The following is a 24364-nucleotide window of genomic DNA, read 5'->3' as shown; positions in this document are numbered from 1 at the left end:
CATATTCTTCTCACTTATGTGACCAATCCACTTAAGTTTTCATAAATTTGATAAAATAATAAAATCACTCACTATCTTTTACTAAATATTCTAGAAGTTTCATTATTTACCTCCAACCAGTCATAAATTATTCAATCTTTCACATTAATAGAAGCAATCATACATTTGACTAGCTCACTAAAATATCTTATTTGTCACTTTCATACATTGAAACCTACTAAAAATACTAGGTAAATAAGTGACATAAAAAATAACACAATAATTGATCATTATGCAACCAAATCTATAGCATGATAGTTCAATCATCCCCTACCGTTAATGTATCATTTATGCCAAAAAATTATAAATATATTAAAATGTGCAATTGGTTATGATATGAAAAATGTCATATTACATTTAATGGCATCACATACAATCATTTTTTTAATAAGTTTATTTTTAAAAATAATAATTGATAACTTAATATTGAGGCTAAGGAAGTTGTAGCAAAACTAATGCAAAGGATGAACCAAAGCCAAAGTCTAAATGGGGTAAATCTACCCCAGTAAATCAAATTATTATGTCATCATTAATAATTCCACATCCATGGGATGGTGATGGAAAGAGTAAAGAAGATGAAGAGAAGAATGTAGCTATCGAGAAGAGTCTAGAGGAATAAAGTACTCATAGAATCAAAATCCAAAGGAGGGTGCAACTATAATTAAACATGAGATGAACAAGGTAATTCATCCTGATGTTATTGTAGGTCCTAAAAATAAAGACATGATAACTTAGATGAATCAAGTCATATCAAAACATTTTAGTAAACGACTCTTCCAAGAAAAAACACATTGCCTAATTTATAGGAGAAAAGAAGAGGAAATCAGGTCATGAAGGCATGTTGAGAAAGTACAAGATTTGAATGGGTACAATCTAGAGATAAGAGAATACACCAAAAATAAGGAGATGGATGAGGACTATGAAGAAGAAGAGGAAGAGTAGGAAGAAGAAGAGGAAGGAGAGAGAGAGGAGGATGAGGATGAGGATGAGGAAAAGGAAGAGGAAGATGAGGAAGAAGAGGAAGAAGGGAATAAAAAAAACAAAGAGGAAGAGGAAGAGGAAGAGGAAGAGAAAGAGGAGGAGGAGGAAGATGAGGAAGAGGAAAAATAAGAAGAGGATGAAGAGGAGGAAGAAGAAAAGGTGGAGAAGGAAGAAGAAGAGGAGGATGAGGGAGAGGAGGAGGAGGAGGAAGGAGTAGAAGAATAGGGAGAGAAAGGAGAGGAAGAGGAAGATAAGGAAGAGGAAGAAGAGGAAGAAAAAGAAGTAGAGGAAGATGAGAAAGAATGAGGAGGAGGAGGAGGAGGAGATGAAGAAGAGAAGGACGAGGAGGAGGAGGAGGAGGAGGAAGAAGAAGAGGAGGAGGAGGAGGAGGAGGAGGAGAAAGAGAAAGGTGAACAGGAAAAGGAAGAGGAAGAGGAAGATGAGGAAGAGGGGGAGGAGGAAGAAGAAGAGGAACATGAAGAGAAAGAGGAGGAGGATGAAGAGGAAGAATAGGGATAAGAAAATGAAGAATCAAAAGAAATAGAAGAGGAGAAGGAAGAGGAGGAAGGGGAGGAAGAGGAAGGAGGAGGAGGTAAAGAGGAGGATGAGGACGAGAATAAGAAGAATAAAATAGATAAGAGGAATAAGATGAAGAATAAAAAAAATGAAGAAGACGAAAAAGGAGGAGGAGGAGGAATAAAATTGATAAAAAATTATGAAAGAGAATCATACTAAACATTAAAAGTTTAGGAGTTTGATTTTTTAATTGTGAAAATGACTTTTTTAAAAGGTTGACAAGTGAAAAGTTGGTTGTGTGTGTGTGTGTGAGAGAGAGAGAGAGAGACTCATTGTATGTAGGTGTTGTTCACATAGATGAAGCATTGAAAAAATTAACTTTGGTAGAAAATATCTCCTATTTTGACATTAATCTATAAATACACAATAGGTATCTCCCTACAATTGTATAGTTGCACTCGAATGATAACAGTTGTATAATAGTGTAAAGATTCCAACACACAAAAACTAAACAAATTTCAATGCCTAATAATAAAAATGGCTAAAGCCATGCACAAAGTGGTGTAAGAGTGAGTTAATAGTTTTTAGAACAATGAAACACCCGTTCAATATTTAGTTTATCTATTAAAAATGTAATCCTCACTTTTCTAAATCGAATACCATTTACATATTAAAATTCGGAAGAAAAGAAAATTTACTGAGACAATGTATATCTCAATATGTAAAAGTTGTAAAAACATCTCTATAGAGACACCTTAATAAATAACTGTAAAAATTATGCCCGTGTTGAAGGCATTTGTTTATTTGCTACACAGCACAAATTTCAAAGAGACATGTCAGTATACATGGCAAAACAAGCAGATTTCACTATTAATGCAATCTGGGCTTACAATAATATATAGGTCCCACTATGATTTACTCAGGTTATACTATACTGCAATTTGGTTTAATTTCTCCAAATTTATAGTTTGATTAATAACTATTACAGTTCCTGCACACTCCTCCCCAAAAAAATCATAAACTGAAAAAACATGCTTCATGAATCTGGCATCAATAGAGGCAGCAGCCTCAAACCAATTCAATACACATAAAAATCTGATGCCACAAGATTTTAATGAGCACCGTTTAATGTCAAAAGTTATAGAAAGATTAAAATAAAATGAAAAATCCATTTCCCGATTAATTTAATATAATGCATGTACTATAAATTACTAATTAAAACTAGGAATGAGTTCACGTATTCAATATAGAAGGATAAAATATGGAGGTGTATTTCTCTCAATTGAAATGTGGCATGTCTGCCTCCTTGTCTGGTCCAATATACACATGAAGGTTTTCCACCGATTAAAGGACCAAAAGAATATTTTTATACTTGTATGACCACAAAACTGAAACAAAATAGCCTGTTACTGCAAAGAAAAATGCAGGGCAATTTTATTTAATGTGAAATTTTGTTGTAATACATATCCAACTAGATTTCATGTACCATGGTATACTTACTGAGAGGTTTAATAATGACTAAATTAATCTAAGAAGATCTAAAAATTCTTCTTCACAGTAGATACATATATTTCCATTTGCTTTTTGGTTATCAGCAGCTCTCTTCCTTCCTTCAAAAAGACAGTTTGGATTTGGGCACTACCATGACTATGAGAAAATACATATGTAGTAGCTGTTAAATGTTTTCCAGACAAATTTAAGTTATAAGTACATTGATCTTGAAAGCAAGGCAACACCCATCACATTCAATGTTATTAAATGCATACTTACCATTCTTATACAGATAATCTGCTTGAAGAGGAATACTGAGACACTTAGGAGCAACCCATGGGGTTGATTTCTTTCTTCCAAATAACACCATCTTTTCTTTACTAGCGCCTTATGTGCCTTGCATTCAACATCATACCTCACCAAACTAAAAATAACAGCAAAATAATTCTTCAACTTATCTATCATATACAATGAAATTGTTTCCTTCAGAACCCATCCTTGATATTAGAAAGAAATCAATATAAGAAATCCCAAAGTATACATACAAATAAACATACCCATTAAATGAACTTACACTGGATATATTGAAGGCCCTGAAGAAATAGAACTACTACATACTCCATGCTTATTGATCATTAAGCTGGAAGCTTGAAAAACATTGTATCTCAGTAATCCGCTTTGGTCAGTAACAAATATTTGGGTCTTCTTCCAAGTGATTTGGTGACCATGATCAATATTTTTCACCCAGGAAACAAAGAGGATAGCCCAAAGCACTGTGCTGCTAGCCATCAAGAGCAGTATGTAGAAGAAGAAAAGTAGAACAGTTTACTTGAAGAAGGCAAACACTTCCTATATTCTACCTAAAAACAATTTTTTAAGTGAATCTAAAGGTTTGTGTGCATGCATCTGAACTTCAAGCCGTCTCTATAATCTCAACGTCTTTGTCATGTTGTGCAATTTCAAAATTAAGATTCACTGCACTACATGCAAATCTGTCAAATCCGTTAATGAGCTGTTGTCAGCTTGGATATCATATTACAAATGAAGCCTTCCAACTCACGTCCGCTGACTTTAACAGGCATTAATGTATACATATAAATATGTGCATGACTTTAGTGGTTTCAGCTTTCGAAGCAAAAAATATTTTAATGAGAATGAAGAATTTAGGAAAAAATTTAAAAAAATCATATTAAAATCAATCATGAAGATACGAATATTGTTTCAACTTTTTAAGAAAGTTTTTTTTTTTTTTTTTTGAAGAATTTGGGAAATTAAAAATATATTATATTTTATTTCACATGTCTTATGAAAAGTATAGATATCTTAAATAAATCTATTTAAAGAAATGTCGATAGATATCAATTATAAAATACTTGAAATTTAATTTACTATACCAAAAAATATTTATATTTCATTGTATCTATTTTTTTAATTAAGTATTTTATTTATATTTATTTGAATGTCTTTAAAACTTATAATTTTAGCAAATCATATATTTTATATGTGGTGTTTATTAACTATTTTCAAAAGTATATCATGTTTATAATAATATTAGAATTTTGACGTGCAAATGTTTGTCAAATTTAAACTAAAAAGGTAATTGTTAACATTAACACGCTCCGATAGGCGTGGAGTGTGATGGTGTGAGCGTGTTAATATTAACTTTTATTCTTTTAGGTTAAATTTGACAACTTTCTACATGTCAAAGTTTAAATCTTATTATAAATAGAATAAACTTTTAAAATACTTTAATAAATACCACATAAAATATCTGTTTAAATTTTTAGAAATTAAAATAAAAACCTCAAGTTAGTAAACAACTAAATAAATGGAGATAAAGGAAATATAAATAGTTTTAGATGTAATAAATTAAATTATAAGTATTATGTAGTGGATACCTATTGACATTTCTTTAGATAGATTTAATGTTAAATTTGACAACCATCTACATGTCAAAATTTTAAATTTAATTATAAACAAAATATATTTTTGAAAAATAATTCAATAAACACCACATTAAATATTTGTTAAAATTATAATGTTTGGATCATAGGATATAAATCGTCAATTTTTTTAGAAATTAAAATAAAAAGTTTAGGTTAGTGCAAAAAAGTAAATGAAGATAAAAGGAAATATAAATAATTTTGGGTGTAGTAAATTAAATTTTAATCATTTTGTAGTGGATATCTATCGGCATTTCTTTAGATAGATCTATTTAAGATATCTATACTAGTTGATATTAAGTATATGACTATCACATATGTTTTTTCTATCATCAATTTGGGTTAAGTTTATCTATAGTTCTAAAGAGTTTTTGTTCATTTGAAATTGGTATCATTAGGAATCTTGTTGAAATGAAAATAATTTATTAGTATTTTAATAAATTTTATGTATTACATAATTTTAAGGAAATTTGTTAGGGTCTCTAAGGTACTAAATTTCTTGAGCTTTTTGAATAAGTCATTTGACACAATTTCATTCGTCCAATTACTTGGGATCTTCAAGTAGTATATATTCTATAATTTATTGCTTCCAAAGGTGTTTTATTATCATAGACTTGAAAAAATCTAAAACTTAACACTATTGGTAATTCAATATTAAAAATTCACTATACTCTCTTGAAGGTTCCCATGGATGTGAAGTTACCTCAAAAGCGACTTAATATAGATTGGATTTCTAGGTGTTCAAAGTTTATTCCTTTGAATTAATAATTACTATATAATGTGTACACATGATGTGATTTGATTGATCTTCACCATTAGGACTTCTTAGAATAGTTAGAGAGAGATTTATCCTTCCCACTTTCTTTAACTGAAATAATGATTATATGAAGTCTAGCCTATATAATTTGGTTTAGAACACTACGAGTTTAAACCGTTTAGAGGATTATTTCCCCTTTTCAATGACCAATGTCAACCTAAAATAAACTTTGATCAATTAATCACAAGGATTTACTCTAGGAAATTTAAGATAAGAATTACTCCTAGTTCTAACTTCTAGGCTTAACTAATTCAAAATAAGATTTATATTTAAAGTGATACACAAATTAAATGAATTTCCACAAAGGGATCTTTTTAGCTTCGATGAAGAGGTTAAAAAAAATGTCCTCTCAACACAATGATAAATTGAGCATAAATTCAAGGTAATGAGGCTTGTTGTGAAGTAGATTAGACAAGTGAGTATATAATATTGATAAGTTTGCCCTTACTTTTTACTAACATTTTAAATACATTTTAAAATAAATAAGAATTAAAATGTAAAATGCTACAAAATTCATGGTTACATGTTATACACCTTACATAATAATTAACAACAATCAATTACTTGTCAGAGTCTTAAATTTACATATTGCCTACGATGTCCAATTCCAAGCTTACTTAGCACACATTTCTAGTGTGTATTTCATTTTGGATTCATTGAGCATTCAAAGTAATAAATAAATAAATAATGTCTTTTCTTAATTAATTTTCAATATTAGCCCTTAATTATAAGTGTGACCCTTTAAATATTTCATCCATTTAAAAATCACTTGCATACATAAGCTCTAATATTATTATGTGTGCGGGTATGTGCAAGATCATGGTGTGCCAAAAAGTGGCGATGTGAAAAAAATAGAGTTTGAAGATGTCTAAAAGCGCTTCAAAATCCGCTCTAACTTTTTTCCACCTATCTAGGTACCAAACTTGGAAGGTAAGGCCAAGCCTTATCGAATATCCGATTACAAATCGGATATCCAATTTAATATCGGATATCTGATATTATCGAATATCTAATAGTCGACATAATAGACAAATATAATATTATTATTATATCATAATAATATAAAAATATTATATTATAATAGTATAATATAATACATTATAATATAATATTGTTATAATATAATATTATATATTTATTATACTATAATATAATATAATATTTAATATTATAATATATAGTAATGTACTATAATATATATAAAAAATATAATATAATAATAAAAAAGTAATATATTATAAATAATAATAATATAATATAATATTTTATATTATAATATATATTAATGTAATATAATATATATAAAATATAATTAAAAAAATATAAAATATAATAATAATAAAGTAATATATTATAATATAATATATAATATAATAATATATTATATTATAATAATATAATATAATATAAAATATAATAATAATAAAGTAATATATTATATTATAATATAATAATAATATAATATAATAATATAATATAATATAAAATATAATATAATGTAACATATTATATATAATATATATAATATGTCGCTGCATATCAAATATTTGATATCTACTACATACATAAAAAAAAAACACAGACTCATGGGCGTTATTTTTTGGTATTTCAAGGGGCCAGTTTGCAAGGGCGATCGAATATCAGATACAATATCGAATATGGGATATCCAAGTAGGTTTTTTTTTTTTTCTTCCACTCATTTTTAATCTAAATTCAATAGATTTTTGCATAATTTTGTTTGTTTTAGTTGAATCTAGGTTTTTTTGAAAAAAATGGTTAAAATTAAGGTTTTTTTAATATATATTATGTTTTGCAATTCAATAGGAATGGTTGATCAGAATGATGACACTGAGGCAGGAAATAATATTCCCCATAACCCCCCACCAAATGATCAATACCCCCACAAAACCATCCACCAAATGATCCTCTACCCCCTCAAAACCCTCCTCAAATTGAGGATTTGATAAATGAAAACCTCACCGAGTTGAGAGGTTTGCATAAGACATATAATAATTTACCCACATTGGCTCCAATGTTATCCACAAACACCATAGTGGATAACATTGAAACCCTTATGAACCAACAAAATGCCACTCTTTGTTGGCGTGATGAAATGCACGCGATGTGTGATGATGGTTTGGACTATGATGAGGTTGTGGCCCTCAACATAACCAAAGAAGATTTGGCTAGCCTTTTTGCGAACCCGAAAATGGGTTTAGGAGTTGACCCAAAAAAATCCAAACTATCCATTAAATGTTGCACAAATGATGCCATACGTGCAAACTTTTGGGATCGTTGGTGGATGGTCTTTGATATCCCTCCACATGGAAATTTAGACATACTATTTTATTTCTTTAAAAAATTATATGCAGAATTTGTGTTGAAACTTAAAGTGAACTATTGGAGCATGAAGCCCAACATGGGCTTAGGATTGGGAGCTCCTTAGGATAGATCCTCTTCCTAGTGGAAGAAAACTGACACTTTTGTCCCCTCCACTGATATCTCCCCTCCTCCTTGAGTGCACCATCTAGATATTATGACAGATGCTAGCTCTTAGACCATCAGAGCCATTCATAGGCTTAGTAGCTTCATGATATCTCAAGCTAGGTCAATCCTGCCTCCTCGTGTTGATGATGTTGGTGCCAGTTCATCATCGGCTAGCTCATCACACATTTGTGTGCCTCACACTTGCATTACATGCAAGAATATTTTCTTGGGTCCCATAGGTGATCTTTCTGAGTATCATTTTGTATTAGATGAGGATACAACAGACACACGTGCAGAGGCTATAGACCTCGATGCGAGAGAGGAGGGGAATGCAGAGGTATGGACTCCTTCAGTGTCAGTATGTGTATACATTTTTTTGTTATGACATATGCAATTTAAAGTTAATTTTTATAATAGAGTAATTTTAATTTTTAAGCCATATTGACTTTTATATGTATGTGATCTTCATTCATGTTTAGTTGATGACCGAGGAGGAGCTCAGACAGATTGATGATGCCACGCTCTCGGCCATTTCATTTGGCCTTGAGACATCTACGGTACATTATGTTGTGTTCACATTTTTTTTTTCTATTTGATATTGTAGCATATATGGTTGCTAAACTTTCTTATCTTGCAGGTAGCAGTTGTCCTGGGGGGACAAAGTGTGGAGGGTGAGCCAGCGCGCAATAACAAAGGAAAGGTAATTAGGTGCTTTCTATTTGATTAAATATTGATGCATTCTTGTAACGTGTATGTGGTAATCCCATTGAATTACATTCTTTATTGTATATAGGGCGTGGCTACTGGCAATGAGCATGTACAGATTCTACGTCGTAGACCATCAGGGATTTCCATTCGCACTGAGAGCCCCATTATATGTATAAGTATCATTTATTTTTTATTATACTTATCTTCATAAATAAATTCAAAACTAATTTCCATGATATTAACAACTACTATTTTGTATCTCAGAGGAGACTCCTAGTGCACATGAGGTCCGACGGGAGAGTTATGTAGATTTGATGATGCAGGCACTCTCTCCTAAGGAGGAGCCTACAATAGTAAGTTGTAGTTTGAATTTATGATTAAATATGTTATAAATTTAGCAAGCTATGAATTATAATGTTATAGTTTAAATCGTAGATTCATCTGACAAACATATTTGAACATATATAGCCCACAATCAAAGCGGTAGAAGCATTGCCGAGGGCATATGAGAGAGGTATTTATTATGAAATTTTGATAGTATAAATCTTCATTACAAAAAAGATCATTATGAATTTGAGTAATTCAATGTTAGATACAAAGAATCATATAAATTTAGTAGTCTAACTTTGGGTTTTCCATTTTTGTTTATGTAGGAGGCATCTGATCCACCTAGTGCAGTGAAGAGGCTAGATTTTGATCATCCAGCAGAACCCTAGGGTAGTATAGTTGTTGTAGGATGCATCATGAGACATTTTGAGATGGCATATGCCACATTGTATATAGAAACATTGATATTTTACACATTCTGATGGCATGATCAACCACATTTTGTATACGGATCTATGTATTTTGATATATATTTGAGTAATTTGTCTATGGATATACTGGTCTATTTTGATATTTTCATTATTAATAAATGGTATATTACAGTTCAAGTTTTTATTATTGATTCATATTATATAAGTAGTGGTTTGTACAGATTTATGACTTATAAGAGTGTATGGTCTATTTAACACTTATCACATTCTGGCAATGCTGATATAGATGACAAAACTTCTTAAAAATCACCATTCTTGCACTACTCTAACTCAAAACCTATTTAAGCATAAAATTTTCAAGATCAAAATCAGTCAATTCACTAGCCCATTTAAAAATTAATATCATATGAATTCAATATTGATTCTCAACGTCACTGGCACTGGAAAAGTCTTATTCTGAGTGGTTGAGCTAACCAAATGCTTTTAACATATATTTTGTCTTTTAAACATAAACTACAATAACATAAAAAAGATGTGTTACTTATACAGATAATAATAGGAACAAAAGACATATAAGTATCTCGAAAGATCGATCTTGAAATGCACTTAGAGCACCTTGGAGACTCCTTGGTATGGGGTGGCCGTAGATGATGGATGGTCTCCGTGGCTGGAGCAAGGGTGTGACTAGGGTTCACCCACACACCCAGAGCTAATAGCGTTGATGATTCGATGCCAAGATTAGTGGTTTTAAATTTATGCTGTGGTGCACCTATGAACTGAGGCACACTGCGAGTTTTGGCATCAGGCGAGATCGCAGTGCTGAATCCAAACAGAATGCGATCTCTCAAAAATGAGATAGGTTATTTTAGGCCTCAGCATCACCATCCTGAAGCATTTGACAGTTCATCTATAGCCCTCACGAGCTCCGAGTCATGACCCTCAGAAGATCAACCTCAAAACGCACTTAGAGAACCTTGGGGACTCCTTAGTATGGGGTGGTCGTAGACGATGGATGGTCTCCATGGCTAGAACAAGGGTGTCACTAGGGTTCACCCACCCACCTAGAGCTAATGGAATTGACAATTTGATGCCAAGATCAACGGTTTCAAATTTACGTTGTGGTGCACCTATGAACTGAGGCACACTGCGAGTTTTGGCATTGAGCGAGATCATTGTGCTGAATCTAAACGGAATGTGATCTCTCAAAAATGAGATAGATTATTTTAGGCCTCAACATCACCATCCTATAGCATTCAACAGTTCATCGATAGCCCTCACGAGCTCCGAGTTATGACCCTTAGAAGATTGACCTCAAAACGCACTTAGAGAACCTTGGGGACTCCTCGGTACGGGGTGGTCACGGACAATGAATTGTCTCTGTGGCCAGAACAAGGGTGCCACTAGGGTTCACTCACCCACCCGGAGCTAATGGCACTAATGATTCGATGCCAAGATCAATGGTTTCAAATTTATGTTGTGGTACACCTATGAACTGAGGCACATTGTGAGTTTCGGCATCGAGCAAGATCGTTGTGCCGAATCCAAAAAAAATGTGATCTCTTGAAAATGAGATAGTTTATTTTAGGCCTCAACATCACCGTCCTGTAACATTTGACAGTTCATCAATAGCCCTCACGAGCTTCAAGTTATGACCCTCAGAAGATCGACCTCAAAATGCACTTAGAGAACCTTGGGGACTCCTCGATACGGGGTGGTCGCGGATGATGGATGGTCTCCATGGCTAGAATAAGGGTGTCACTAGGGTTCACCTGCCCACTTGAAGCTAATGGCACTAACGATTCGATGCCAAGATCAACGGTTTCAAAGTTATGCTGTGGTGCACCTATGAACTAAGGCACATTGCGAGTTTTGGCATCGAGCGAGATTGTTGTGCCGAATCCAAATGAAATGTGATCTCTCAAAAATGAGATAGGTTATTTTAGGCCTCAACATCACCATCCTGTAGCATTCAACAGTTCATTGATAGCCCTCATGAGATTTGAGTTATGACCCTTGGAAGATCAACCTCAAAATGCACTTAGAGAACCTTGGGGACTCCTCGGTACGGGGTGGCCACGGATGATGGATGGTCTCCATGGTAGAACAAGGGTGTCACTAGGATTCACTCACCCACCCAAAGCTAATGGCACTGATGATTCGATGCGAAGATCAACGGTTTCAAAGTTGCGTTGTGGTGCACCTATGAACTGAGGCACACTACGAGTTTTGGCATCAAGCGAGATCATTGTGCTGAATCCAAATGGAATGTGATGTCTCAAAAATGAGATAGTTTATTTTAGGCCTCAACATCATCGTCCTGTAGCATTTTATAGTTCATTCATAGCCCTCACGGGCTTCGAGTTATGACCCTCGAAAGATCGACCTTGAAATGCACTTAGAGCACCTTCAAGACTCCTTGGTACGGGGTGGCCGTGGATGATGGATGGTCTTCGTGGCTGGAACAAGGGTGTGACTAGGGTTCACCCACCCACATAGAGCTAATGACACTGATGATTCGATGCCAAGATCAGCGGTTTCAAAGTTACGTTGTGGTGCACCTATGATCTGAGGCACACTGTGAGTTTTGACATCTAGTGAGATCGCTGTGCTGAATCCAAATGGAATGTGATCTCTCAAAAATGAGATATATTATTTTAGGCCTCAGCATCACCATCTCATAGCATTTGACATTTCATTGATAGCCCTCACGAGCTTTGAGTTATGACCCTCGAAAGATTGACCTCAAAACACACTTAGAGAACCTTTGGGACTCCTCGGTATGGGGTGGCTGCCGACGATGGATGGTCTCCGTGGCCAAAAAAAGGGTTTAACTAGGGTTCACCCACCCACCCAGAGCTAATGGCATTGACGATTTGAATAGTTCTAGCTATTAGAAGCTAGATTTTGAAAAGTTGTCAAGAAAATTACAAAAGTTGCCAAGCAACTTTTTGCAATTTTTGCAATTTTTGCGCTAAGACAAGTTTTATTGCAAATTTGATTGCAATTGGACTCTAAAAACTCCTAGGTACCCTAATAATGTTCTGAACATCTAGACTTACCTAAAAAACATGGAATTTACCAAAAATCCACTTTATTGGACCAATTGATGGGTAAGGCTTATAGTTGCACCATGGGGTCTTGTGTCCATTACAAATGTGGATGGTCATAGGGAGATCATTAGATCTATCCCTAGACCTTATTACACCAAGAAAAGAAAAATGATTAGGTGCTTTGCATTAATGCTCCCTGTATTTCATTAATGTTATTGGACTAAGAACCAGTTTATGGGTTCCCTAACCCCAAAAGCCCCAATTCACCTTCTCAAAACCCTTGTTCCTAGGGCATCACCAATCTCACATGTGCCAAACCTTCTTGGATTAATTCAAAATTTAGACATCTATGTTTTATCACCATAAACATGAATCAACTCACAAACACTACCCTCTTTAAGGAAAATCAAGGATAGCACAAGGAAGAGAATGACAAGGTGAAACATGAGTTCAAGCTCAAGGCCAAGGAAAGAAATGAAAGGGGACTCATCAAAAGCATTTGAGTTCAAAGGAAAATACTTCAAGGTAGTACACTTTGAAAGTGGAGCAAAGGAAAGAAAATTCAAGGATCAAGCTGAAGGAATCCAAGACCAAACCTTCACTAGTCAAAAACATGGGACAAGTTTGGATTTAAAGAGGTCCATGGACAAGTTCAACGATTCAATTCATAGGCATTCATGTGTCCCAATTCAAGTAACCTTTACACTTGGTCAAAAACTTAAATGTTTGAAGAACAAAGACTATCTTACAAGGAGACCAACTTGTCTCTATTTACATCAATTTTTTGTAAGGATCAAACAAGTACACCAAGAATATTTGAGGATCTACCACCAAAGTGAGCTTAGGAGGATGAACAAGGACATAAAGAAAAGTTTGAGGTTGAGGGCACAAAAGAATGCAAGGATAAGATTCCCATCAATGGAGTGATCCCAATGATGATCAAGTTGTGCAAGGAAATGGATTTAATATACCATGGAAGATGTTAATGCATGCACGAGATTGCTCCAAGGATCAAACCCAAAGATGAAGATGAAAAAGAATAATTCCAAATGATGAAGATGGAAAGGGTTCAAGCATCGTGAAGTCCACCTATCCAAAAGAAAGAAGTCTTAGAATGATAAAAAAATTCCTAAGAATAAGGAGGTGGAATTAAGATAAAGATTACATGGAGAAGTTAGAGGTCATAGAGTCACAACATAACAGGCTTCCCAACATTGAAATGGAGGAACTTAGTGAAATTTTGTTCAAGTTCGTTGGTTTTGCTAAAAGGGGGAGGAAGAGAGGAGTATACATCTTGGATGATAAGTTGAATGATGACTAGGTGGCTTCCTTGTTTCTTATTGGTCCTTGGGTGATTGAATGCTTTTCACTGGCTTATTTTTTGGCTATTTTTGGTTCCCCTAATTAGAGCTTGTAATGGATTAATCTAGATCATTATTTTCGAATCAATCTTGTTAGTTCATTATAATTGGGGCTCCTATTTAAATCCCTAGCCCTCTCATTTGTAAACCAAGGCTGTTGCAGAATTGTTGCCAATTAAATGCCAAATTTGCTCTACTTTTCATTGTTGTGTATTTCATGGAATATTGTCGTGATCAAGTTTTGACACAATGTAGGATGGGTGAATGATTCTGTGGGAGCACTCACAAACCACCTTGCTAGAATGCAGGATTGCCAAAGAACCCAATATGTCATGCATCAAGTCTGCATTATTGCATAATGATCCTTATTTCCTCACTTAGCTTTAAATTTCAATTCATGTTTTTTAGTATTAGTTTTGTTGGATGAAAGAATTATGGATGCACTTGTTCGATTCAAATATAAACTAGATCATTAGCCTCTTGTTGATGGTAGGAGTGCCTTGTGTGGTGAGTTAGTGAAAGTACTCAACTCAATAGTGTAAGTCACCCAAGTGATTATTAGATAATCACATTATTTCACTAAGTGAAGATCCACAATTAAAGGAATCTTAAAATCATTTCATGGTCTTACTTAGAAATCTTAGCATGAGAGATAACCTTATATCAAGCGAGTATTGAATGTTTGATGTTTCATTGAGCATTTGAATCTGCATGTTATAGTGGAATAAAACTCACAATAAAATTAACAAGATTGGAATCTTTGCAACTTGATCAAGACCTCTATAGAGATACTATCCTATTACTAGATTTTAGGAATTAGATTTAGTTAAAGGTCTCCATGAAGCCATAAACTTAGACTAAGACTAGAAGATGTGGTTCTCACTCAAAAACTAAACTATGAGAAAATCCCATTTGAGTGTCATACATGTCATGGACATGGTCATTTCAATAAGGCCCAAAAAATTGTAGACAATTGCAATAATGAATCTTTTTCAAATTAAATTTGGGAAGAAGTAAATCAAAATTTTTTAAAAATCAAATCACATAGTATTCTAATAGATTTTCTTATTTGATTAGTTTGATAAAAATAGTTTTAATAATCATAATGTCAGCTTTATGTCAAATAAGGAAAAAGCCAAACTTGTAATAAGATATTCACAAGAAATTATCTTTGATATAGTTATAAATGCTCTTAAAATTTTCCTTATAGCCTTGTATCACATGAAAATATGATTATGAAGAAAATAACATAAGAAGTAAATATACCTAATCAAGTGTTCCAATAGGGTCCTCTCTCTATTTTAGGGTCTCCAACAGGGCTTCATGATTAGCATTAGCAATATTAAAAAGTTCTTTTACTTTTTTTCTTCCTTGATGCTTCAATAAATTTACATTTGTTGCTATAATAAGATGCGAATAAATGAGAATTACTTTGTGCTTCTAATAGTCTTCGAATGCAGAAATTTTGTTCCTACTAAGCATGTATGTCTGCAACCATGTTCCAGCATCAACCACTGAACCAGTAGGATATGTGAATCCATCATCATCTGTGATCAGTTGTGCAAGTTTTTTTTTACCTCTTACACAACGTGCTAACCAATAATTGGATTTCTCATCATTCCCCTATGGTGCAACCAATGCAAAGACATGTCCTGGCTGAAGTAGATCTGATAGATGGTTATGCTCAAGTGAAATTTCCATGTCATCATTTCTGATAGAGGGTATGATAGAAAATGGAGTAATATAATATGGAACCCATGTTTCCACCCACTCACTTGACTCACAGTGATCCCAATTACACTGAAAACAACTAGGATAAAAACAAGCTAGTTGTTGTGTCTAAATGGCCCATGTACTAGAATCAGAGCTCTGAAATGAATGCAATCTTGACGAGTCTCTCGCTATAGCACAATCTAATCTATCAGCTATGGACCCTTCCTGAACCAACCAAAAGAACCTACGTACCACTGAATCAATAGTCCCCCCCTATGACAATGCTAAACTACACCAATCAACAATGCTATGAGCATCAAGAAGCTCTGTTGTTGAAATCTTTTGTTGCTCCTTAACTAGAGCTCTCTTCACACATGCCCCTACTCCATCATGTTCCCCTTTTCCATGGCCAGACTAAAAAAAACTCCAAATATGAGGCACCCCTCTCTCTACATGCATCCTACACAACCAATAAAGCATGCGAGCATTCTTGAATTGACCTATACAGTTATCTGACCAAATGACATGTCTATCCATAGCAATTGCATTCTCATGTAAGAAATCAAAATAATTCTTGAAACAATGTTGCACAAACTCATGAGAGTGAGATCTATAATCACTCATATAAAATGATACTCTCTAATAATCTTTCAATTATCTTCTGCACTATCAGGGGCATGTCTATATGTTATGTGAACAAAAACAGTAATCTGAATGGAGTTGTAATACTAAGATTATGTCTCATTTTGAGGTTGCAATGTGTAGTTCTCAACCAAATCAAAAACTAATATAATAGTGCCAATGGGAAAAGTCTCCTTACACATTTTAAATTGTTGATCCAACCACTGAGACCTGTGACTATGTCTTGCATACTTGTAAAAAAGATTTGCCTTCAAATCTGAAATAAAACTAGTCACATTGATATCTTTTCCAACCAATTCACATCTAGAGCTCTCACCCCCACTCTTCAATGTGTATTTCACCATTTCATATACCCTTTTTTTCACTATTGTCTTTCCAAGATCTTGTTCGCACCCCTCATGGAAACATGTGTCAAACTTGGATAAGCCACCACATTCTGAACACTTCTCATTTAAGAAATCATTTCTATAAAAGAAACAACGATCAACTCTACGACATAAAAGTTGATCTAGCAAGTGTCTTGATGATTTTGGAAGCCCACTAGCCCCGCAATCCTCCAACATTTCTTTACTATGCAAAGTAGAACGGATGGAGCATAATAGTTCATGGTGCATAGAAAACTCAACATAATATTTGCAATGACATGTATTTCAAATTTTGAGTGGCACACAATAAAATAGCTTCAAAGATTCAAAAGCCCTTTGTGATATATGAAGACATGGATGACTCTCTCTAAATTGTTTAAACAACATAGTTTGACTTACCTCCAAATAGTGTTTAGGATGTAGCGTGTGGTCTCTGATGCCAGTTCTCAACTTTAACACATCTTTAGCATTGGGTGATACTCATGAGTTAGAGTGCCAAAATTGTGTAATTTCTTCCTTCACATCATCAGATAGCTTCTTATCAAAACGTGGAAATCTCCCACCAAATCCCCATGTTTCATTTTGAAGAGGATCATCAATTTTCTCTCGTCGACTAAGTGCTCTTCTCAAAGTAGTACGATTTTGATTCAAATCAATACAAGTTTGTCTCATATATCTACCCTTTCTCAAATGATGACTTACCAAAGAGGTTGTAATAACCCTTCGAGCAGCTCTGTTATCCTTCTCCTTGCTATTTTTTCCAATGCTATTGAGAGCACTAAAAAAATTCTACACAATAATGGCATTTCTTTCCAACTTTTTATTGACACGAATCTTCAATTTGAAAAGCATAGGTCTCATCTTTTGCATCTTTAATAAGTGCATGAAAAGATGACATTGCTCTACCCCTGTCTTGTTGCTGAAAAAGATCTGATATAGTCTTGAAGTCCATAACCGAATGGTTCTTTTTTATTTTTCCCTTCCAAACTAGTAATAATCATTTCATCAATTTCAATTATCCATTTTTCTATTTTAGAACCTTCATGATGATTATAATTAGGAGATATGTAACGTTCTTGTGCATTAGGTTCATGTGCATTGTCATGTTCGACATGGTCAATTATGCAATATGGATTATGACTTGGTAGCATTTCATCTTCAAAATTTTCATTCTCTAAATTTTCAATTTCAGCATTATTGTTTTCAATAGGTACATTTTCATTCTCCAATTGTACATATTCATTATTTGACTTTATGATTTCACCTTCGACTAATTCATCGTCAACTTGATTGATATTTAACATACCTTATCTTTTTCTTCAGTGTTCCATTTTGTCTCTTTCCCTATATGCTGAAATGTCTTCATTGGATATATTCCTTTTGCATTTATCCTTTCGACGACTACTGCTCTCCATTCAGATGACAAATTCGAACACCTAAGGTTATATTTTTGAAAATTTTTCGATTGGTTGGGCCTCAAAACGCATGTTTTTGCAAAACTTGTGAAAAAAGAACTAAAAAAGTAATGTTTTCAGGTCTGTAGGGACAGGGATATGTTGGAAATTGGTGCCAGAGAAAATCGGAAATCCGATTTTCTCCAATGACATTTGGAGGGAAAACATCCTTTGGTATAATAGTATTAATATAATAATAATTATTGGAGGGAAACCGACTTTGGTTTATTACTATTAATATATAGTATTAGAGCTATACGAGTATGTATATATATATATATATATATATATATATATATATATATATATAGTATGCTACATATGTCATCAATTAATGGGTCAAAAGGGGTCATACATCACCCTATGACCCCTTTTGACCAATATGAACAATTCTAATATGTCTCTAGGGGTCCTAGGACCCCTAGAGACATATGTCATCATTTAATGGGTCAAACGGGGTCATAGGGTGAACCTATGACCCCCTTTGACCAATATGAACAATTCTAATATGTCCCTAGGGATCCTAGGACCCCTAGGGACATATGTCATCATTTAATGGGTCAAAGGGGTCATAGGGTGAACCTATGACCCCCTTTGACCAATATGAACAATTCTAATATGTCCATAGGGGTCCTAGGACCCCTAGAGACATATGTCATCATTTAATGGGTCAAAGGGGGTCATAGGGTGAACTTATGACCCCCTTTGACCATATGAACAATTCTAATATGCCCCTAGGGGTCCTAAATGAATCAAAGGGGGTCATAGGGTGACCTATGACCCACTTTGATCTATTAAATGATGACATATGTCCCTAGGAGTCCTAGGACCCCTAGGGACATATTAGAATTGTTCATATGGGTCAAAGGGGGTCATAGGTTGACCTATGACCCCCTTCGACCCATTAAATGATAACATATGTCCTTAGGGGTCCTAGGACCCCTAGGGACATATTAGAATTGTTCATATGGGTCAAAGGGGGTCATAGGTTGACCTATCACCCCCTTTGACCCATTACATGATGACATATGTCCCTAGGACCCCTAGGGACATATGAGAATCACTCTTATGGGTCATAGGGGGTCATAGGTTGACCTGACCCCCTTTGACCATTACATGATGACATATGTCACTAGGGGTCCTAGGACCCCTAGGGACATATTTCGTTCTTATGGGTCAAAGGGCTTCGACCCATTAAATGATGACATATGTCCTAGGGACATATTAGAATTGTTAATTTGAGTCAAAGAGGGTCATAGAGTGACCTATGACCCCCCATGACCCATTAAATGATGACATATGTCCCTAGGACCCCTAAGGACATATGAGAATCGCTCTTATTATACATATTAATATATATGTTATCAATATATATAATAACGTAACATATTATTTATATATATATATATATATAATATGTATTATATATTATTATATTATATATTATTATATTAATATTATTATATTATATATTATTATATTAATATGTATGTTATTAAGACATATGTATATTATTAATATATATGAGTCAAAGGGGGTCATAAGTTGACCTATGACCCCCTGCGACCCATTACATGACCACATACGTCCCTAGGGGTCCTACGACCCCTAGGGATGTATGTGGTCATGTAATGGGTCGAAGGGACCTATGACCCCCTTCGACCCATAAGAATGATTCTAATATGTCTCTAGGGGTCCTAGGACCCCTAGGGACATATGTCGTCATTTCATGGGTCAAAGAGGGTCATAGGTCAACCTATGACCCCCTTTGACTCATATATATTAATAACATACATATTAATATAATAATATATATTAATAACATATATATATATATATATATATATATATATAACGTTATTATATTTAATTAAAATATTATATATAATACATATTATATATAATATGTTACGTTATTATACATGTATTATATTATTATACATATTAATATAATAATATAGAATACATATTATATTTAATGAAAATATTATGTTATTATATTTAGTAAAAATAATAATAATATAAATTATATTTATAGATTATAATAAGAATACCATAATATATTATTATATATTAATAGATTATATCTTAAATCTTTACATTACGTTATTATATATATATATATATATACATAGTAATATAATTGAAATAATTTATAAATCATAAGCTATAACTCTTAAACTCGATTTTCCCTCCAAAATGGGTTGGGATTTCAAATTTCTTAGCAAAATTCACCAAGCCATATCAAATATCCGATTAGGCTTGGTATTTACCAAGCCTACCCAATCAACCCAAAAGACGTGTTTGAAGAGGGTTTTAGTGATACTCAGACTTCAGGTAGCTGTTTGACAATGTTATTTTGATCGAAATTGAATGAAACAAAAAGGGTTTTTTAATATTGCTCTCGAGATTCCATCAATATAATTTCTGTCAAATTCTAAGTTCGATAAGTATACATACTGATTGAAAAATAGCTATAACTTTCAAACAGTATAACATTTTTTAAATCTAAAAGTTGCGTCACATTCTATGCTTCACCTAGTATAAGAAAAAAATAAAAAATTAAATTTGGTAAAATTTTCTATTAGTTAAGGTGGTCAGACACATGACTTTTTTTTTTTTGAAAAATTTTTGGTAGAAAATTCATATTTAATTATTTATTTGGAATAAAAATATTGAAAAATATGCATCACATCTAGGCATGAGTCTAATTTTCATATCTATAATTATATTAAAAAAATATTATCATTTGATTTTGATTAAGGTGGTCAGACATACACCTACTTTTTATTTTTCCCCTAAAATTTTTGTAGTAGTGCATTAAAATTCAAACTTTTGACCAATCAATTATTTTTTTCTCCTGATAAGGCCTAGTAGTTTAGAAACTACATTTAATTTCCTACAGATTATTTTCTTACAACTTTTTGATATAAAGTCCATAACCACTTCAAAATTATGTGTCAAGGTGACATAACCCTGATTTGTTGATTTTTCACTGATCCTGCACATACCCATGGCCTTTAATATACTATCCCAATATGACACATTGATTCACACATGTTTTGGGTACCCTCATACCCGATTAGATCTCCAACCCAAATTTGAACCTAGATTAGCCAATATAGGGTGCTTGGGTAGATATGGGAAATGTCTTATCATCGCTCACCTAGGAATTTCCCTATACATTGAGAATTGGGCCCAAATTTGAATGGTAAAGGAATATTTTGGTTTTAGTGTGATATCCAAATTGATATCAGCTTCCTTTTGAGTTTTTGGTCCTAAAATGGTTTGGTGAACTACATAAGAAAATGTATCTCCCTCATATTGGAATTCCATCCATTAATCCAAGGAAGGATTAAAAATTGAAGTAATCCATATCCAAGAATCCAAGTTCAAGCCTTTAAGAATCATTCAAGAAGTTAAGGAATTTCATCCCACAATATTCTTCATTAGGGAAATCTTTAAAAACCATCACGTAGGCATTTCTTTTGTAATGTCATTTTAGGTCTTTGTAGAGTCATGTTAGTTATCAATACTTGTAATATCATTTCAATTTAATTTGCATCGTTAAGGAGTAATACATCTTGTTATTAGATCTAGCCTTTATTTTATATAAATACACTTTTATTTAAGTCCATTTTAATTTATTTTAAAGTTTAATTCCAACACTAGGGTTTGACCTAGGAAAACCCCTTTCCACAACCATTTTGATATGTTTTTGTATGTAGGTGACATGTGATGTAGGTGTAGAAGAGGCTATATGAAGCTCAAACAATGAGCTATAATTTGATATCATTTTTATAAAAAAAATATAGGTAGAAGGAAAGTAGGTTCATCCCTAACCTCTTGATCATCCTTGACCTATTATTTTAGGCTAAAATTTGGTCTATAGGTCAATCACTATCATGGCTTCTTGGATTCAGTCTTAGAATTGGACTCTTGACATATCTTCCTACAAACATGGAAAGACAAAGTTCTCTTTCCCTAGTTCTTTCATTTCTATTAAACTATTTTCATAGTCATACTCCACTCAAATGAAGGAACTTGTAGTGCCTACCCCTAGTTTACTTTTCATATTATATCAAGCCAAATTCTTTTAGGCCAACTTTATGGTTATGTTTGATGATTAGTGGTACTTGATTTCCCGATTTGTTTGAATGTTATTTCATACTCAATTGATTTATGTGATGAGCTACTTGATACTCAGTTATTCCTTGTATATAATGATATTAGTTATTTCATTATGATAGTTAAATGGATGATTTATATGCAGTTTTTATGGATACTTACCCCATACTTGCATGTGTATGGTCTACGTGTATGTTTTACCTTATGTTTGACATTTCTAATGTGGTTGAGGGAGGAACTCGTAGTCACCTAATAGTTGAGATCTACACAATGCACCAGTCCCTAAGATTGCCTATTTAGTTTAGATTTATATGTATATGTACATGCTCAAATTTTATGCAGATTGTAGATATTAGACATCAACTTCCTTGAATTGCAAGGATGAGCATGCTCTATTGCAATATCGCAATGGTAAAAGAGGGGAGATAATTCTTGAGTCCAAATCCTAACCCTAAGCCAATTGTACTAGAAAGTAGAACAAGTATCAGAGTTATTTACCCTTCCACATTCATCAAGTGATGGGAATTCATGATTTTGACCCCTGAGTTTGATTTATTACTGTGTGTTTATTATGGGTTTTCTTATTTGGATTTGTGGGTCTATTGTGATTTTTAATTATAATTAATCTAATAAAAGATTTATTGAATGATTTAATTTAACAAAAAAATTATAATGAAAAATAAATTTTAAATTTATTTTGAGAAATTAATTAAATAAAACAATTAAAATTTAAATATTTAATTATAGTTCTTATTTTGATGTAATTATATTTATTTAATTTAATAATAATTTATTTAGGAGGTTCATTTTAATAAAAAACTCTAAATAATATTATTAGTTAAATTAATAAATATATTATTAAAGACGTCTTGTGATTTAATAAAAGAGAGAAAGAATAAATTTAATAAAGCTTATTTTAATTAAAATGTCAAAAGTTGCACATGAAATTAAAATAAAGTAAAATAATAAAGAAAAAGGGTTCGCATGATTGCAAAACTGAAATTCTAAAGGGAGATGACTCTTTATTAAGAAATTGGAGCTCATTTCTCCACACACAGGGTTTGGAGGAGCAAATTTTTGAGAAATATGATTTTTGAAAGGACGAAAATTTCTTGCAAGTTCTAAGAATCTGATTGATTAGCATCAGATTAAGGTAGGACCTTATTGAGTTTTGTCCATTAATTTCCTCTTTGAAATCTCTCTATCTTCTCCATGTTTGTATGGATTTGTTTTTAAAATTTAATTTTTGTTGAAACCCTTGTGTTAAAATTTATCGTTCTTAAGCAAGAGCCTACAACACAATGGTAAATTGTGAGCCTATTATCTAAGAGGTCTTGAGTTTGAATCTACACAAGCTTAATAAATAATAATAATTAATTAATGATTCTTAGCTTCGACCTCTTACTAATAATAAAAAATATTACCATTCTTGAAAACATCTATAAAAGAATTTAAAAATGGAAACCCTTGTTTTAGAAATTTGGTGATTTGTAATTGGATTGCTAAAATCATGATGAGGGTTTGGAAAATAATACTAGAAATAAAATTTACAAATTTAATAGTTTGTATTTGATTTCCTATATATATATATATATATATATATATAATTGTAATTTGTATTGGAAGGGCATTATATCTATTTCTTCTTTTTAATAAAATATTTTTTTCATAAAAAATAATTTAATATAGTTTGAAGGGGGCGGGGGCCACCAAAACCCCACTCACACTGTGACTGCTTTAAGCAGGCTACATGGTAGCCTACTACTATACCAGCAGGTATTACATAAGGTAGTACATTGTTGTAGTAGTAGTAGCGGCACTGTTTCGACACATCAAGCCGGTTGACATGTTATAAATGCTTGTTATATTATGCAATTTGGTTTTTTTATTTTTTAAAAATATTTTATTAAA

The 24364-nt window shown here is 32.8% G+C and overlaps 1 protein-coding gene across 2 annotated transcripts; it reads right to left on the bottom strand.

Moving 5' to 3' along the window:
- Positions 1-2946: 2946 nt before the first annotated feature.
- On the bottom strand, positions 2947-3909 carry LOC149579815 (uncharacterized). Of its 2 annotated transcripts, none has more exons than XM_089812412.1 (3): positions 3602-3909; positions 3307-3451; positions 2947-3183 (listed from the first exon to the last, which is right to left on the bottom strand). In XM_089812412.1, exons 1-3 carry the CDS (start codon positions 3814-3816, stop codon positions 3175-3177), a joined length of 369 nt encoding a protein of 122 aa, XP_089668538.1. In that variant the 5' UTR covers positions 3817-3909; the 3' UTR covers positions 2947-3174. The 2 variants fall into 2 exon arrangements, with proteins under 2 accessions (XP_089668538.1, XP_089668531.1); XM_089812405.1 differs by having other exon boundaries at positions 2947-3208; positions 3602-3907.
- Positions 3910-24364: the final 20455 nt, after the last annotated feature.

Source organism: Cupressus sempervirens, chromosome 1, assembly GCF_028749045.1.
Source record: "Cupressus sempervirens isolate cs-2001-9-10 chromosome 1, ASM2874904v1, whole genome shotgun sequence".
In the NCBI taxonomy this organism is placed as follows: domain Eukaryota; kingdom Viridiplantae; phylum Streptophyta; class Pinopsida; order Cupressales; family Cupressaceae; genus Cupressus; species Cupressus sempervirens.
This window is presented reverse-complemented; position numbering and strand designations above follow the sequence as displayed.